The sequence below is a fragment of the Tinamus guttatus genome, unplaced genomic scaffold (assembly GCF_059628265.1).
Source record: "Tinamus guttatus ecotype Peru unplaced genomic scaffold, ASM5962826v1 Tinamus_guttatus_pri_ptg000027l, whole genome shotgun sequence".
NCBI classification, from domain to species: domain Eukaryota; kingdom Metazoa; phylum Chordata; class Aves; order Tinamiformes; family Tinamidae; genus Tinamus; species Tinamus guttatus.
Genome location: NW_028288561.1, coordinates 5,640,001 through 5,658,344, shown reverse-complemented (window position 1 = coordinate 5,658,344; position 18,344 = coordinate 5,640,001). Strand labels below are relative to the sequence as shown.

Here is an 18,344-nt window from a genome sequence, read left to right as displayed (position 1 = left end):
AGATCCAGACAAACCACCCAGAGCTCAGGCTGCCAAAAAGGGAAATACAGACTCCCTATTCCTTATTCCTTCCAATAAGTCTCAGTCTCGAACAAAAGAAACGAAACACACATCCAGCAAAAAATGATTAAAAAATAAACACAAATATCCATTGGAATTAGTTTCCAATCGTGAGTGTTCTGGTCAGGACCTGCCAGAGTTTCACACTTGCTGGTGCCAACTTCTCATCAACCTTCTGCGAGGTGCCCGCAGGGGACCCGTCCCCTGGACCCGAGCGCTCCCGCGGCTCCGCTGCTTCGCCGGGCAGGACGGCTTATCCACGGCGCTGCCAACTGCCAGGTACCTCTACGTGGAGCCCAGCCACTCTTCCAGATCTCCTAGTAAAACTGAGCAGCTGAATTAAAATATCTCATTTGAGAACACAAGTTAAATTTAAATGCTGCATGCATAAAAGTATTAATTTTTTTTGACTTTCAAATAACTAAGCATGGGGAAATCTCACTGTAGAAAATGTGTATCGCTGCCTTTTGCCATAGCCCCACCATTAATTGCTCAATTTCATGAGTCACACAAAGTGACAGGAAATGCAGGAGACTTTCTGGTCAGACAACACTTCTAGTCTGATAAAGAGAACGTTATGACATTTCATACAGCGGCACGCGGATAAAAGCCCTCCCACGCTTCAGTATGTAAACAGGTATAGCTGCTAATTAATGAATTAAAGTGGAGAAAGAAACTGTTGGCAAGAAGGGAAGCTTGGCCATGCGCTCCCTCAGCAGTGCTCAGCCAAGTGAACTAAGCCTGATTAGCGCCTGCTGGCAGGTGCAGTCCTAGCAACAGATACGGTGCAAAATTCCCATTTTTCCCCCTCTCCTTCTCCATTACTGGGAAATCTTACAACAGTTTTGCTTTACTACCACACAGTCGCTCCCGTGCTGCAGCGCGGCCCCGAGCGCCAGGCACGCACACAAGGCGCCGGTGCGACGCCGTGTTCCGCGCGCTCCCAACGCGGTGCCATGTTCCCACGTGCTCCCGACGCAGCTCCCTGTCCCCATGCGCTCCCAGCGCGGCGCCGTGTCCCCGCGCGCTCCCAACGTGGCGCAGCACCAACGCGCAGCCCGAGGACGCGCAGCCGGTGGCAGCCAGACCACGGGAGGCCCAAGTGGCCGCGTGGATCCTGCCGGAGCCTTCGCTGCTTCTGCGCACGAGGAGGCACAAGAAAGCTGCGACGCTTGGGGCAGTCTCCATGCAGGCCGAGAAAATACCAGTGCTAAAGTGCTGTTAGCTGAGTAGGGAAACTTTAATCCCTCTGGTTAGAATACAGCAAATTGCTCTCTCTTAATCAAACTCCAGGTTGTCTAGTCTTGTATGTGAAAATATTCCTGATTAGTTTGGAGACGTCGTTTTACAGAAGACGAGAATTTCAGAAGCCAATTTGTTTCCAGTGGAACCAAATGAAGGTTCACCAGCAATAGCAAAAGGGGCACAGCTGGCCCAGTATCGGGTCAAGTATCATGCTCCACCGAAAAGTGGTTAAGTTACCACGATAAAAAGCTTGAAGCCCCTAGGTCAAAAGGATTTGAGAGATAGCAACTTATCTCGTATTTCAGAAGTGCAGCCTGAAGTTACCCTGAAGTAAAGGAAGTGGGCTTTTTGTTGACCTATATAGGATTAAGGAAAACAAAACAAAAACCTGCATAAAAATAACAATCTTAATGATTCAGTAAAAATAGTCTTTTATGAAAAGTGTAATAGTGGTGATGATGATATGAAATGTGAACACCCCAAGAATAAGTTCCCATTTGGCTTAATTTTATTTTTAGAAGTAGATTTGATCATCAGGGTTGATCATCATCAATAGGGAAAACAGGAATATAGGGAAACAAGGAAGGTCAGACAAGGGGACTACACTGGAGGATGGCTGGGGAAGGGGACAGGGTTCCATTCTCAAATCCACCCTGCATTTCCTTCCGGACTTTTCCCATATCATTCAGCCCCTCTCAGCATCAGTGGGGTTTGTGCCTGCAATTCAGCTGTGAATCTACGCGTGAGAACAAAAGCCAGGTAGCTAAAACCCTCCATTCAGCCACGATTCAATTTGCAAGTGAAAATTGGAGCCATAGAGAGGCAGGACCTCAACCTTGTTGGAGAATTTACTGCTTAATTTCTATCAGTTCTTCGTTTTATATTTTACCAGGTGCCAGCCATAATTCAGCTGCAATTGGTTTTGTGTACTTGTATTATGAATATGCTATGCACCGTTTACTACTCAAGAGCAGTAACAGCTACTTGGATTTATATAACATCTTAGCATATCTAGTGCTTCAAAGAGCTTAACAAAAGGAGATAACTCACCAGGACGGCAAGCCAACCTATCCATTACAAAATAAATAAATCAGTTTTAACTCCAGACTTCAAAAGGCGAACGGTGGCTGCCTCACTAAAATCTCTGTGGGCAAAGGCTTCCATCGAGCCCGCGCGCAGCGGCCGGCGGAGCAGCATCCTCGGGTGACACATCGTGGTCCTTGCCCGGCGTAGATTAATGAACAGCGGGAATGGAAATGCTAATAATTAAGAAAAGGTTAAAATGTTCGCACTGTGTGAGAACGACGCATGAAAGGATACAAGCGCTAAAAATCACCACAGCAATGCAGAATTACTTCAGAAAGCAAATTCCAACTGGGAATATATTAAGAACAAGAAGAAAGGACTCCTCAGAGTAGAAAAACCAATGCAAAACAGCTAGCGGAAAGCAGTCAACTGTGTGGCATGCAGGCAGTATATACGTTGTAAACTCAAGCTCTGTTTTGAAACAACAGCCATCTGAAAAACAAATTTAGAAAAAACATCCTGAAATTACGGTCTGGAAACTGGATGCTCCCAAGTGTCCCACTCTCCGCCTGCCTGGCTGTTCCTCGGCCCGTTCGCTGCCGCGTTTCCTAACTCACCAAGCAGCAAAGTTGCACACTCATTTCACACCTGTGTGTGTGCATCCATTTCAGAATGTGGTCTCCGCTATCATTCTTTTTTAATTCAAAACAGAAAGGTACTTATGAACTGCATGTTAAGGAGACTGCAGCATAAAGGCATAGACACAAGGGAGCCTTCTCTGGCAGCGGTCAGGTTAGGATAGAAACAGCCCGTGCACGTTAAGGGCTATCCCGATCCCTGCACATCCCAGGGCTGTGCCTGCCCAGGTCTCTCCGGCTACAGGACACGCACAAGCGCAGGGTCACGGAGCCACACGGGTCCATGGAGATGGGTCCCAGCTGCAACTTTCTGTGCAAACAGCCCCAGAGAGTCAGTTCCCACAGCCCGGCAGAGCCTCACTCCTGCTTCCACAGAGCAGCTCTCCTTCCTCAGGGTTAGCGCAGGGACGAAGGTCACTGTGAATGTGTGATAAACGCTCCTCTGCAGCCCCGGGGTCAGGGGACCTTTCACTGGCTTCAAGGACAAGCACTTCAAGAGCAACAGCAACAGCCCTGGGCTCATCTTGCTTTAGCCACCACCTGATCACGGCTGACATGCAGCTGCTCCTTGAGGGTCTCTGCTCCGGACAGGCCAGGGAATTGCTTTTGGTCTGTTTTAAAGTACATTTGAAAACAGCGAGGAGATAAAATTATCTATTAGCAACATCCCCCAAGCCGTGAGGTCAGAGCTGCGCCTTCCATCCCTCCCAGCTGGTCAAGACCTTTAGCCACAAGAACAACCATAAAAGTGGCACATCCTGCTTGTCCAGCGGCTCCTGCCGCTCCTCGGGCCCTGGTCACACTTCCCACCTCCGTCTAGATCGGCCGCCGGTACCTGTGGCCTCAGGAAAAACCCCTCAGTTCACCTGAACCTCGTTTTATCTGCAGGTTGAACCGCAATAATAACCCACTGTACAACCCTTTAGATCCTCTGTGTGAAAGAGCTGATATATAAAAAAAAGCAAGACTACATTTTAAGTAGGAAACTATGAGGTTCCCTCTACTTAATAGCACCTCCAGCAGGTTTTAAAGGTTCCTGAAATTCTGAATGAAAAGGAGCTCTGAGAATACAGAATATTATTAAAGTCTCATCAATTATGCACTATATGGGTACTTGCAAGCAAAATTTACAGAATTACCTAAACCTCGTGGGGAGTCGATGCATAAACTATATCACACATCCACATTACAGAAGTTGAAAGAGTAAGTAAATACAAGATATCTTACTTCAGTAAAGTGATCTGAAAGATATTTTTGGGCACATTACTTCATCTTCCAGAATTCTGCAAAACCCTTCACTTTCTGCTACCCACAAAATGCTTTTGGCAACACAATGACAGGAAGGAACTTCCCATCACTAGGAGAAAAGTGGCATAAGGAACAGCGATGTTCCTTCTTTGAACAAATGCATTGGGATTTTATTATTATCCTTTGCTGACTGTAACATTTTCATATATTTGTCTGAGATTACATGCTTAACCTAAAACTTTATTTTTATATTCACACACACACACAGTAAATTTCCACTTTCACAGCAATTATTTGCAAACCACTACTCTTGAACACAGAAAACGACCATAGAAGGAATTTTCCTTAAAGCTGATATTAGCATTATATCAGATAAGACCTAAAAAGAAGCCTGGCTTTTAGATTATTGATAGCTTCCACCTGTCCAAGGGATTCTGTAAGCAACTGGCTGCCTAATCACCACAAATTCATTCTCCCTTTGCTTGCTGCAATTACGCTATTGAAACCTGCAGGTCTGGGCTTTTTCTTCCCTCACTCTAAATGGAATTCATTTTTAATGTCTACTGCAGAAGGCCAATATGATACAAAAACCCAAAACATTTCACTACTCATGCACTCTTTTTCATAATATCACATCAAATTGCTGAAGTAGTACCATATGGCGCTTGAGCACCAAGCCAGAACAAGTTGTTCAGCTTGTCATAATCTCAAAAGCTGCATGAAACTTAAATAATTTCTCTATGAAGTGGAAGATCTTTGGGTTTAATATAACTCATCAGAAATGGCTTCTGCATTTTCCTCCTATTATTTCCCATGTTTTCTCTGATTCACATTCCATTTTCCAGTGCTAGCTCTCAGTATAAGTGGAGGGGCTGAAAGGCTCTAAAAGCCTCCTGTCCAGACCTTCTTCTTGATCACCCCCAGCAAATAGAATGGAAAAACATCTTTCTCAATCAAACAGATTTATGATTATAAATAAAACCATGGCTAGAAAGTCTGAATGAAAAAAAAAATTAATGAAATCTCCCACACTTTGGAGTGAACTCTTAAAGCAACAACACTAAGCCGTAAAGTGTCCACACTTCCACCCACGCTGCCCCAGAAAGCAACGCAGCAACCTTTGAAAACATACCTCAGTGGTGACATTTAAGTGGTACTTAAGTCCAAGGAGAAAAGACTGTGGATTTTCAAGGTTGTGGCCCAGGCTGCACTGTATTTACATTTGCAATTCTGGCACTAAATAGGTTGTTTTTTTCTGATATTCCTTCCTTTCACGGCTGAGAAGAAAGGGTTGGGGTGCGATAGGACTGGAGACCGAAGCTGCAAGAAGTAGCTATGGTGGAGACATGAGGTGACCTCCCAGTGTCCTAAGGGCAGTATCCATGCTGTCCCATCCCAGGATGGGGACAACCCAGGCGCACTGAACAGTGAGATGAGAATGTGAAGGCAGGAGGAGACAAGAATGTGAAATGGAGGGACAGGAGACAGTCCAAAGCGGAGCAAGGGGAATGCCAGGGAAAGGGATGAGGCAAGGCAGCTGTTTCCCTTTAAACATCTGAAATGGGATAAAAAGTCAAGGAGCAGTCCAGATGCTCCCTTTATCCTATCTGCCAATACAGAGGAAGAAATGGAAAACGATCCTAAGCTCCACAGACTCCACTTGAAAGGCATGTGGGATTTGCTAAGGTGTTCCACAGGCTCGTTCCCATCGGCCCACTGCGGAATCTGCATCCATCAGGATGCATTCCTGCTTCTGCCTGATCTTCCCGTGTGCTGCCTTTGGAATAGATGCCACTTCCAGCATTCCAGAATAGATGCCGTCACTGCGGCGCTCCCGACACACAGGAATGTGGAGGGATTTCTCCGGTAAGGCATAAAGAAGGAATGGGAATAGAATGTTCAATAGAGGCTGCTCTGACATGCTGGTGTAGATCCACTGGCACAGCCTCCAGGCACTACTAAGAACTGGCCACGGGAATAGACTTGGCCTTGGGGAATCGCTTATCCCAGCCCTATGGACATCAGGCACCATGTGGGCACCACTAGGATGTTTCAGATGGTTTTAAACGATGGGCTGAATGTTCCTCATCCCCACAAGAAAAGGAGAAATGAGAAAGCTGTTGCGCACAATTAGCAGCTGCCTTTGACGAAGCTCTTCCCCGCTCCCACCTTTGGGGCATGGCTTGTGCAGCAGCCGTTTGATGCCGCCAGCACAGGAAGCAATTCCGAAGAGGATGGCAGTAGAGAAGAGGAAGAATTGATGGATTGCAGGCGGGAGCACCATTAACCTGGGCCAATCCGCATTAACTCCTTGGGCGCCGCATACGCAATCACACTGCAGATGGATGCGCGGGGAACGAAGGGCTTCCTTACTTTAAGATCACACCATTCAGCATTTATTCCACTCTTTCGACTATACACACTCTGTGCTCTGTACTTATGAATACCCTCTATCCAATTAATACCCCATTAAGCTGCACGCCTGCAGTGACTTTATCCTCAGACCACTGTATGGCAGCTTTTAACTCCATAATACCCTGGCATTATTATTACATGAGACTAGAAGGGATAGATCCAAAGCGCACGGAGGTTAATGAGGGCTCATTAAACTTGGAATTAGGCCCTATCTGCTCAGTAAACATGGAGTGAAATAGCTAAGTGACAGCTAAGATGACAGTGGCACAGCAAACTTCAAGCCGAAATACTGAATGCTGGTCATGACAAAGCAAGGCAATAACGGGGAATGCGCATGGAAAACAGCCGAGGAAAGAATTATGATTGTATTACCCCACCAAGCAGGCAGGAGAGATTTGTGCCTATATGAACAGATAGTGCCTGGCCTGCCTCGGAGGTGATTTTATCATCACACGCTCAGACATGACATAATGTTGACATTATGGCTTTCCTTTGGATGTTGGTCTTAAATTTCATCTGGAGAGTATGATACTAGAGACTTGAAATCAGTATGACGCCTTCCCTAATTACTGATTAATCAAGAGCTAAGGTTGCCTACATAAAGAGTCGTGTGGAGAAGGAGGAAGTCTCATTAGGAACAAGAGGGTAAAAAAAAGAAGAGCAAAGGGGGATATTTTAACAACTGGTTGGATAGAGAAAGAGAGGAAAGAGGTTGATTTCCTGATGGCATGTTATACCTGAATGTTAAATTCTGTATTCGTGTCTAATTAAAAAATTATAAGAAATTGTTTTAAAACTTGCAGATACTATGAGTTATGATTCAAAAGGAATAATGGAAAGTTCTTTTTCTTTTAATGACTTCAGAAATACATGTATGTTGTGTCACTCTGTCCCTTAGGTGCTCAAAAGACACAGCAGCTGTTTCATAAATTTTGAATTGCCTTTTCCTTCAGCATACAGAAATCTGCACCATAAACATAACACTGTCTGAAAAATCTTCAGTAAACCCAGACAGTTGTTGGAAATGCTTCCTCCGATATTTAAATTCCTCTCTTAACAGGAGTTTCCTTGCAAAAACAGATGCTAACGAATAGTGTTTTTGCCATCAAGCTGAATGTGAATGCTTTGGTGCAGTATTTTTTTTTTTCATGGAGACATTAGAGCGTGTATTTCCCATCATTGAAAGAAAACTGCCACCTTGCTTCTCCATTCTTTGCTTTCAAATAATAAATAACTGCTATAATCTTCCATAAAAGATTTGTGTTCTGATGATGTCTGATTCTCCTACTCTATTTTTTTTGTGTTAGATGCAGTTGAATGCTATTTACTGGTAAGTAAATTGTGGCATCATTTTGCTACAAACCAGACTATTGAAAATGTAAGATGGCCAAACATTTATTCTCATTTTCCAAAAAACACGAGTCCCTTGGGAGGACTATGGATTAACCAACAACTCTTTTTAGTGTGGACCCTTCATCTTAATTTCTTTCCCTCACCCTCCTAATAAACTTTTCTCAATTATGTTACATTAGAAATAACTCTGAATAGCTCAGGGTGCATTTGGATATTCTGCCTTTTAGCTGCTCCACGTTGGATGCTGACTTCAAAATACCAGTCCTATGCACAGGATTTGTCCTAATCCCTCCAAGATGGCAATGCCAAGCCCACGTGGCATTTCTTCTCGCTGGAACCATTACTTTTTACCAAAATGAATCTTCTTCACTGAAATAAACGTTGCCACCCACAGAACCTCGAAGCACCAATCAAACAAATAAGTCAACTGCAAAACAGCCTCAACAGGCTCTGAAACCCAAGCACGGATGCAAATGCATCTTCAGGCCAATTCACGTATGGATTAAAATGAGTGGAGACCATGAGTGAAAGCAAGAAGTCGGGAAGCTGAAGTGTCCTGGCGATGCCCCCAGCACAACTGCAGTTAAAGGTCTGGGAATATTTCCATCCCGGCAGTGACTCCTTGCTCTCCTAGCTCCCGTCTCCAGCACCTCACTCACTGCCTCTGCCCTGCTGCCTATCAAAAAAAGGGAATGTGCTTGTACAACACACACACAACCTGCCCACGGTGTCGGCTGCGAGTGTGCTGGCAGGGCATGCAGGAAAGGAAGGAAAACACGAAACGCAAGAAAACCTACGGGTATGGGCAAGGAGGCAGAGTGCTCACTGCCTGGTCTTCATCCAGCAACGTGCTATTCATGTGCCTGGTTTTTAGTCACTAAATACACTCGGAAGAGCCATTGGAACTACTTAAAGGCTCAAATTTAGGCACGCGCTTAAAATCTCTGCTGAATGAGGGCCAAATGTTCAGTACCATCTGCATGTACCCAAACTGCCTTGGGCAAAATGTTTCCCTTAATATTATCCAAGGTTTTGTTTGTTTGCTTGAAAGTTGTCTAACTGTTCGAATGGGGAAAAGCTACCCTTTAATTTAGGAAAATTAGCAACAAATACAAATGTTATTAAAAATATGATAATTATTAAAAATATGGAAAGAGTTCTGGGAAAGAATAAATTGGAAAGCAACCGGGTCTTTAATGAGACTGTGGCAAATTGCTACACAACCCTGTTAGCCACCCCATCATCTGACCAGGGCTCACGCTCCTCAGTCAGCCTGCATCAGAGACAGCTGAGAAAGGATTTAGATGGTGACACCTTTATCACTGAAAATCTCAGCAGTTATAAATAAAACAATTAACTGCAGCAGTACAAGCTTAAAATTAGCCCAGGAGTAAATTCTCTAAAATCTTAAAAGCTGACATCTGAAATTCCAGGGTGCTGAATTTAATTCTTTAGCAGAGCAGACAGGAAAGAACATATGCAATAGTACGAGGGGAAGGGTGGATGGGTTTTTTGTTTCCTATGTTATTCCAGGCTAACACAGTGAATTTCAGCAGCAGCCTAGCTGTCAAGGTTATATGTGCGCCATCATTCTGCAAAGCCAAACTCACACCCACACAGCTCCACAATTTCTTCTCCATTTCAACTCATCCAGGAAGCCAAGCCCCACAGAAAGCTAATACCAATGTGGGTGATGAGTGTTAAATAATGAATTATTCCAGCAAAGGACAGATTGCAGGATCTTTATCTCTGCTTTTTTTTTTTTTCCTTCATTGTTATTACTGTTTTGGGGGTGGGAAAAACAAATCTTAAGACTTATCAAATTAACCCAGTCTTTGCAGATTTTCAAGAGCTTTCCTGAGCAGCGTGCGTTAGCTCTGGCTCTGCCGTGCTGTCTTTGCCTCTACACATAATGACAGCCATACTGAGCGACTATTACAGTTATCTCACTTTCTGTAGAGGATGGGGATGTAATGATATGTTGCAATATGTGCAATGGGCTATTGCAGCTAAACACTCCTCGGCGTGATTGATGAACTCGTTGCAGCACGCCTCATATGGCAGTTTGAGGAGAGGGGTGCTTATCCGTCTGTGCTGCCTCCTTGCTCTGCTCCAAGGTGAACGGAGCGCGGGAGGGAAAAGGGAAGGGCTGGACAGGGGGGAAGGTGGTGCCGGGAGTAGGTGAAGGAAGGCAGCTCCACTGCACGGGGTGAATGAGCACCTTGGACTCCCCAGGAAAACCACCCTGCACACTGACATATGGGTTTATTTTTAAAAAATAGCATTTGGTGATGTGGTCAATACCGTCAATACACCCCACTCTACGGCACTGTGATAATTCTGAGCGACTGCCAAAGAGTTTAAGACGCTGCAGTACATGAGGCTGGACGAAAGGCCTCTTAGCCAAGCACCTTATTTGACTGACCCTACCCCAAACTTTCACTGACCTTCACTCTTTGTAGCTTCTCTGTTACTCCCATTTGCAGCAAACTGGTTCCCTGCCATTGCACCTCTTTCCAGGAATGTCTAATAGCACAAACCTGACCAGGATTTGCACCAACATCAGGCAAACATGCACCTACGTGGCAGCAAGTTTTGAGACACAAAGTGGCAAGCACGAACACAGACCCTGTGATCACGGGGCCTGGACCCCGACCTCACCTTAACACATATTGCAGACAAACAAACAAGAAGTAACATCTTAGGATTCTGTATGAGCCTGAAGAAAGGCAGAAATATTATCAATGAATTTGGAGACTTCTGAAATTTTATGCTGGGACTTACTGATTTGCACGAGAGTAGAGCTGCACTGCTGCCAACGCCTTCCAGAAATCTCAGTTTTTATCTTCTGTAGCAAATTAAAAATTGGCCCTTCTTTAATGCAACAGGGAATCTGATTGAAATTTATCACTTCCATACCACGACATTTTAGAAGTTTGTGTTTTGGATTTTGTTTCACTCACGATACTATTTCCAAAGCACTTTAGAAAATGGCAACATCTCAAGGGCAGGCATTTACGCTGAACTGGGCAATGGGAGCCCTTAATATTGGTCTGCAAAGTGCCAGTCTCCTTAAATCCCTGACCTGGCTCATGGAGCTTCTACCTGAGCAGTAGCAAGGCCAGGCAGAATGAAATTCTTCAGCCACACGTTGCCAAATTCAGAACGACAAGTCACCAAGTTCCCCCTCTATCAGGATTTGAAGACATAAATAAGTCAGGCTCCTGCACTTTCTTCTGCTAGAAGATTGTATTATTCCATTCTGCAATTATGGAAAAATGCAGAGCACAGGCAAGATTTACTGTCTGAGCTTTCGCCGCAAGACTCATGTCAGTAGAAAGGCATTTGTGCTCCTGGGAATCAAAGTGAGAGTCACCCATTTGTGGCAGGTGTTTTAAGCACTCAGCCTAACAACCTACCCACGCATGGCACTACAGCAATTCAACGACTAAATTAAATCTCTGAATATTAAATTAATGATGGAAATCTAAAATATTAATATATTCTAATTGAATATTCTCCGATAAATTATCTAGGCATTCTCAGCAATTTGATTTTACTTTCATTTCTTAAGGAACTTTCAGCTGCATAAATACAGCTATTAAAGCAATTCAAAAAGGGAACATTTTCTGCTCAGACAAGAGAACTCTAAACACAAAGAATCTAAAAATTTCTTTCATATGATTGATTAAATCATAGAGCCCAAGACAGCTGAATCATTAAATGACTGCTTTCCTTCAGTCCCTCTGGCTTTAGCAAGGACAATATAAATTCCCCATGGGTCTGAATACAAGGAAATACAATATGTATAATTACAGTATAGGCTTGAATGCTGTTGTAGGAGAATTTCAAATGGAGCATTTATGCTGTAGCTGCACTTTTCAATCCATAGAGCTGCGTGTGCTTGCAGGCGAAGCCCACGGAGCACCGGGCATCTGCTTTTCCTGACCCAGATTCCCAGAACGTCGTTGCGGCCCCACCAGCTCTGCAGAGATGCATGAACGTAGAGCAGGATTTGGGCTGCTATTTTTGAGGAATGAGAGGCGAGTTTAAAATGACACCTTCTCTTTGTATGTCCAGGGAGAAGGCAAACAAAGGAGGACATTGTAGTAGGACAGCATTAAGAATACAGCAGAACCTGCTTTTTTAGGAACTTACTTTCCACTGTCTGTTTACAAGAAACTCCAAAAGGATGTGCCAGGAGAGCAGGACAGTGTCCCATCCTTGCTCTTTCTCCGTGCACTCGACGCATGGAGCGTCCTGCTCCGGCATCAACAGCGCTGCTCCGTGCCGGATGCTGCAGCAACATCTGCCTGGGCTTAATGCAGCCTTTCCCTGTTAATCTTTTCCTGTTTGGACTTCAGGCTGGTTTGTGTCGTGAAATCACAGCCAAGAGCCGAGGGCTCTATGTTGGACTCTATGATGTTTGGAGCAGCTTTCCAAGAAAGGCTGCAGCTCCGTGGAGCGAGCCGGCGCTGCCGCAGGAGTGGCCCCATCTCCGCAGCATCCTCCTCGCTTGCTCGTCGCATTCCCCCGGCTATGGCAGTGCACAGATTTCAGCTGGCAGGGCTCAGAGGGGAGAGGTGCTGAGAGCTGGGACTATCCTTTCATTTCTTCTGTATTTTTTTGCAGTTGGAAAGGTAAAAGAAACACCTGCTCACACAAGGAATGAGGAAGATCTAGGCCTTTCTGTAATCAAGCCTGTCCACATCCCTCTCAGGAAAAGCACGGTCTGATGTCCTTTGGGAAGCATTTGCAAGGCCTTTTCTCAACAAACCTTCTCTTACCCACCGACAGATGCCATCTGTCTTGCAGCTGGGAGTTAATGGATGCTGAGCTGCCAATTTCACAGCCGTAAGCAAGGCGGTTGATCCAGGCTGCGTGAGGGATTTTGTACCATAAAACTACCTGAAAGAGCACGAAGGGGCAGGCTGCATCCCTCGGCCGTGCAAGGGCGCTCTGCCCCAGCTGCAGGGCTGCCTCGTGCGGGTATCCCACGCGTGGCAGGTTGGGACTTTTGGAGAACGTCTCGCTGCAGGTGTGTCCGGGCCAGCACCAGCTCTGCCGCACCGCGAGGCTGCAGAGCTCCGAGTGTGCCATCACCTCACACTAAACACCCGTTTTCATTGCCCAGCTTCGCACGCGCCGTCCACCTCCACGAGCCCTGCGTCTCTAAGGAGCAACAAGAGCCTTAAGGCTTGTTGTCTTCCACCAAGTTTCCTAATCACTTCAAGGCTTTCTGATTAAATTTGCATAAAACACATCCTTCCTTCTTATTCCCTGTTATAAGCATCAGATTATTTCAGTATTCCTGCACCTGAGATTACCAGGGTTCGGTTAATAGAGAGCACACCGTGTCTAGCAGGCAAACAAGACAGATTGCAAGGGTGCCAAGATCCTGCTCTCGGTCTTCCCAAATGGATTTTCTTGCCAGCATAATGAGAATGAACAGAGAGGTGTTTAACAGAGGAAATCTTATGGGTAAAATCCACATTTTCAAATTATGGTCAGTAAAGATAAAGTGAGAGATGGTCAGACCTGAAGAGCTCCGGAAGGTGCCTGGAGGTCAAGCGGGAAGTTTGTAGCATGGGCTGCAGGGGTTGAGAGAAGAGCCTTGTTACCACCTTGCCCCGACCCAGGGCCATCCCATACAGGGGCACTTAGCTTTAAATGAATGACTTTTATACAGCCCAGTGGAATGGCCAGGACTTCAGTCTTGCAAATTGACTCAGCAACCCCATTAGAAGATGCTATTGTATGTGGATCCAAACTTAAGACACTTTTTGAAGTCCAAAAGAGGATTAAATACAGGATTAGCTAATAGATAATTAGATAATAGATAATTAAGAATTAGCTACACATGTAGCTAAAGAGGATGAGTCAGAAAGGAAAATGTAGGATACTCCGCGAACGAAGCAACTATTAAATATATTATCTCAGTTGATCAGTGATTCTATGAGTCATTTGCTTGGGGAAGGAGAGGGATTTCACTTTGGTTCTGTATTTTTAATAGGTATTTTTACGGACCTCATAGCTATGAGAGTACCTGACAATTAGTACTGAAATTATCCTCACTACAGTGAAATATTTCACAGCATGATAAATATTGTTCCTAATACAAAGGTGGAAGTGAAGCACAAAGACATTAAAACCAAGATATTCATAAATGTTTGCAAAACAAATATGATGATATCAATACAATTTGGTAACTGATTTTTCAGGTCACTGGCAAAACCAAAAATTGACAAACATTTTAAAAAAGTATTTTTAGTGGCCATACGTACAGCTTATTTACACTCTCTGAGGAATCAGTCCATCTTTTGTATTTATAAGTAAAATTCTTCAGCAGCCTGAACTGAACTAAGTAGAAATTTATATTGTCATTCTTTACATATTATGTTTATTAAACGCATTTCCTAGTTTATACAGTTGATTCATATAAACAGGCATGGCTGTTCCTTTGGAAAAATACCCTGTAATTAACAGACTTTTTTTTTTGCCAGGGATAATGTTGCAACTTCTTCCCTTTTTTTTCTTTCATTTAAACTTTTTCATTTAGTGTATTTTATCAGAGTGTTGCTTTAACGAGCAGAGAACCACAGCTGATCCCAGCTGAACCAGACAGGGACGCACTGCGAGGTAGGTGGCTCCCATCAAGCTGCATTCACCTCTGCTATGATTTAGACTTCATTCAGGCACAGCCCTGCTAAAAATACTGACAAGTAACTAATCAACTTCCATAAAATGGAATTTTTACCTTCACAATAGGAAGCAAGGAAAGGAGGGAACCCGAAAGATTTGCCTATGCATTTCAAATTAGTCTGACCTATAAAAACGCACACAGCAAGTGCTACTGTGAAAACGTACTTCTGGTAGGGCTTTCTGGTTTTTGAAAATTCAGGTTTTTCATGCCATCCGTTCCTCTCCTTGCACGTTACCAAACCAAAGATATCACAAGGGAGGGACTGGTTTTCAGCAGTTATACCTGTAGGAGGTAAACTCAAGCAGGATTCTGGGGACCAAAACAGACTTCAGCATCCAGGAACAATCATGGCTTTGAAAACTTTATAAAAACTAGCAGAGAAAAATGACATTCTTCTTTCCATACAAATAGGATCTATGCTGCAACTTCACATGAGCACTTCTTGCTGCAGTGTGCAAGCAGATGCACATGGAAACATTCAGTGTCTGATGAGCAAGAGCATGAGAAATCGCATCAAACCTGCTACCTAGCTCTCAGAGACAGCAGAATGGCCCACGGCAACCTGGAGATTATGTGGATGGAAATAATCAGATAGTGCTGGTCTTTGGAAACATCAATTTCTCCTACCCTGTGTAGTTAAAGAGCAGAGTCTAGCAGGGGAAGCTACAGCTCCGGTTAGGACACTCCCAGGCTCCATATTCGAGGGTCAGAAAATGGGCCAGGAGCTGCAGATGAGTGAAAATCCTTCACCCAAACCCGAAGCACTGAAGGTTCTCATGCTTAATGGCACTCTTTGCACAGAGTTATGACCTTCCTAGCCTTTATGACACTTTCCATACGTCAGGAGAAAAGCATCCCTTGGGAAACCAAGTCTGTCTTTCCTGTCTCTCTCTTTTTTTTTTTTTTCTTTTTCTTTTTCAGTATTTCCAGGAGCATCTATATTTTAACATCACCATGGAATAAATTTATGAGACAACCTGGGAGCTCTGTTTCCTTCAGGTCATCTTTCCAAGGCCACCGGAAGTTAGAGAAATGAATGTATCAGTTCTTCTGTACCTATAAAAAATTATTCTGTACCTATTGAAAATTTAACACTTGCTACTTTCATTAATTTCTTTTGCAAGCTTGGTGCTTTCTGTTTCATCTATAGATTGTAGGGAGAAGTGCCACAGAGACTTCAGTCCTCATAAACCAATAAATTTCTCATGTTGAGGTGTTGTCATATTGTCCTCTCACTTCTAGTCAAAGCTCAAAAGAAATCAGCGGGGAGCAGGACAGGGTACAAGCTCATTTTGCAAGCTACACTTTTGTTTTTCACAGGAACTCAGGAATTAACCAAAATTCTTAATCTGATTTATGAAAGTATTTTTGAGATACCCAATTCTTCTCCTCCTAATGCATTTCCTTCAGCTAAGCTTAGAAAGCCAACACATGAATTGCTTACACAATACCACGCTGCTGAACACATGGAAGCTCCTCGTCTTCCCTCCCTTTTATCCCAGAGCAGACACAGAAACGCTTCAAGTTTAGCTCCTGGTAGTATTTCATTCCTTGCTGTATTTCCCTAATTTGCACAAAGGAATTACACTGACAATTGAAGTGCACCCAGGACTTGGTGAATTGGGAACTTGCCCCTTCGGTCATTACATTAGTCATCGCAAAGCTCCTCTCAACTCCTGCAGGAATTAGTGAGGCTCCTTTCCTCCTAGGTGTTGGTTGTGCAGAAGAATATCAGCTAATCAGTGTGAAGCAGGTAATGATGGTAATTTGTTTTAATCTAGGCGTTGTTTCAAGATGACTAGGCGAACTTCCTGAGCAGGGAGGCCAATTACTCACCACCATTTCTCAACATAAATTCTTAAATTTTATAACTGTCACCATTTGCTTCCAAAGGAAGAGTTCCAAAAGTCTCCCAGAGAGCTCTCTTTACAGCAACCCTTTCTACTGCTCCAAACACTGAAATCAGTACCCACAAAAGGCAGAGCAACACGTATTTGTATTTCGCAAACACTTTGCAGCAGCAATGATGCATCGAGCGTCGTCGATACGCCAGTCTCTAACGTCCTTTCTGCTCTTCTTTTTCTTTCCCTCTCATCCAATGATTGTTGTAAAACACCATGAGGGACCCCCCGGCCCCCTCTGTGCACAGCAAGGCACGAGCATCCCTCCCAAGGCTCGCGGGGCTGGGGAGGGACGTGGCAGCCCCGGCACGGGGTGTCACCCGGGCTGGCTTTGCCGGTGCTGGCGCCGGAGCGCGGGCTCTCTGCCACCTTGGCAGCCCCGCAGCGGCTCCCGAGGGACCGGCTGCAAGGAGGCGATTAGGCTGCTTGGCAGGGGACGAGGATGGGGACAAGGCGCTTGGAAGGGAAGTGCTTCAGCAGCAGGCAAAAAGCTGCTGTTCTTGCATAGGGAATGAGGAGCGCGAAGCCCTCGCCACAAGCCACACGAGCCACGCTATGAGCCCGGCGTGCCTGCTGCTTCACTAGACCTCTTGCAGCATTCCCACTGCTGTTCATAACAGTGTAACTTAACTTACCCGAACCAGCTGCTGCGGGAAGGGCCCTCGGGAGTTTTCGGGCACGTTGATCGGGGGGATGACCCAGTCCCTCTTCTGGCGGCGGAGGCCGTTGGCGTTTTGGTGCTGGCGCCAGGGCAGGAGGGTGTCGCTCTGCGGCGCGGCGCCCTCCCCGGACAAGCTTTTCCTTCCTTTCGGCTGTTCGGGAAACGGAAAGGAAATGCAGTTAGCTCCTCCATCACACCTGCGGACTCTCACAAGCAAGAGCAGTGTATTCCCACGTGGGACCGGCCACGTGGAGCTGCGAAAATTATTGCTATTAGCACGATGCATTTCTGCAGCACAAGAGCACAGTATGTCTTAGTGGCAACCCTGCTCCCACTTCATTGTCACAAATCCATGGAGTTGTCACTCTCTAACTAAGATGCCTCCCAGAATGTATCGTCTTCATCACAGCAGCTGCATGGAGTTTAGTGGCACTTTGGGGTAAGGAGGTTTCTGCCAATTTCTATTAAATGCAACCTACCAGAATCCAAAAGAAAGAAGGAAGTTCCTTTACAACCTGTGCTGGGGGTGGAGGGGCTCACGCTGGGAAGCTGGGTATGAAGTTATCCTGCTCACTGGCATTAACAGGGTTGCAGCAAAGCTCCCGCCGGCGCTTCTGCGGCCGGATCCCGCCAACAAACCGGGAGCAGAGGCAGCTGTGCTGCTGCGGGGGTGAATCAGCTCAACGCTTTAATGCTTCAGGAGCAATGACCTTCTTAAGGAGCTGGATTTTGCACACCAATCCTGTATCTCCCAGTTCTGTAGCCTGGGCAGTGCAATATATCTCAATTGGTAAATAATTTTCTTTTTTATTATTGGGCACTTTTGAGTCATTCTTTGTAATTTTTATTTTTTTAATTACCGATTTTCTTCTCTTGGATTAAAAGATGCCGGTTTATCATCAGAAAACTTCTGCCTTACAGAATGATGATTCAACAAAATGTAGATTTGGAGAGGCTCTCAGGACGCTACGCATCCAAGCGGGCAAATATTCTGCAGCCTTCTAGGGACTTTTCCAAAGTCCCCTCCTCAAAAGAGCATAACTAGCAAAGAGAAAAACTTGGTGAAAGCAGCTTGAATTTGCCATATGGCAACT

The 18,344-nt window shown here is 45.0% G+C and overlaps 1 protein-coding gene across 1 annotated transcript in view; it reads right to left on the bottom strand.

Annotated features, from left to right (window-relative positions):
• CDH4 (cadherin 4) overlaps positions 1-18,344 on the bottom strand; it is a 376,921-nt gene that overhangs the window by 118,554 nt on the left and 240,023 nt on the right. Inside the window, exon 4 of the mRNA XM_088528878.1 lies at positions 17,225-17,401. Within this exon, the coding sequence (XP_088385004.1) occupies positions 17,225-17,401 (177 nt within the window). The remainder of the gene's footprint in view (positions 1-17,224; positions 17,402-18,344) is intronic.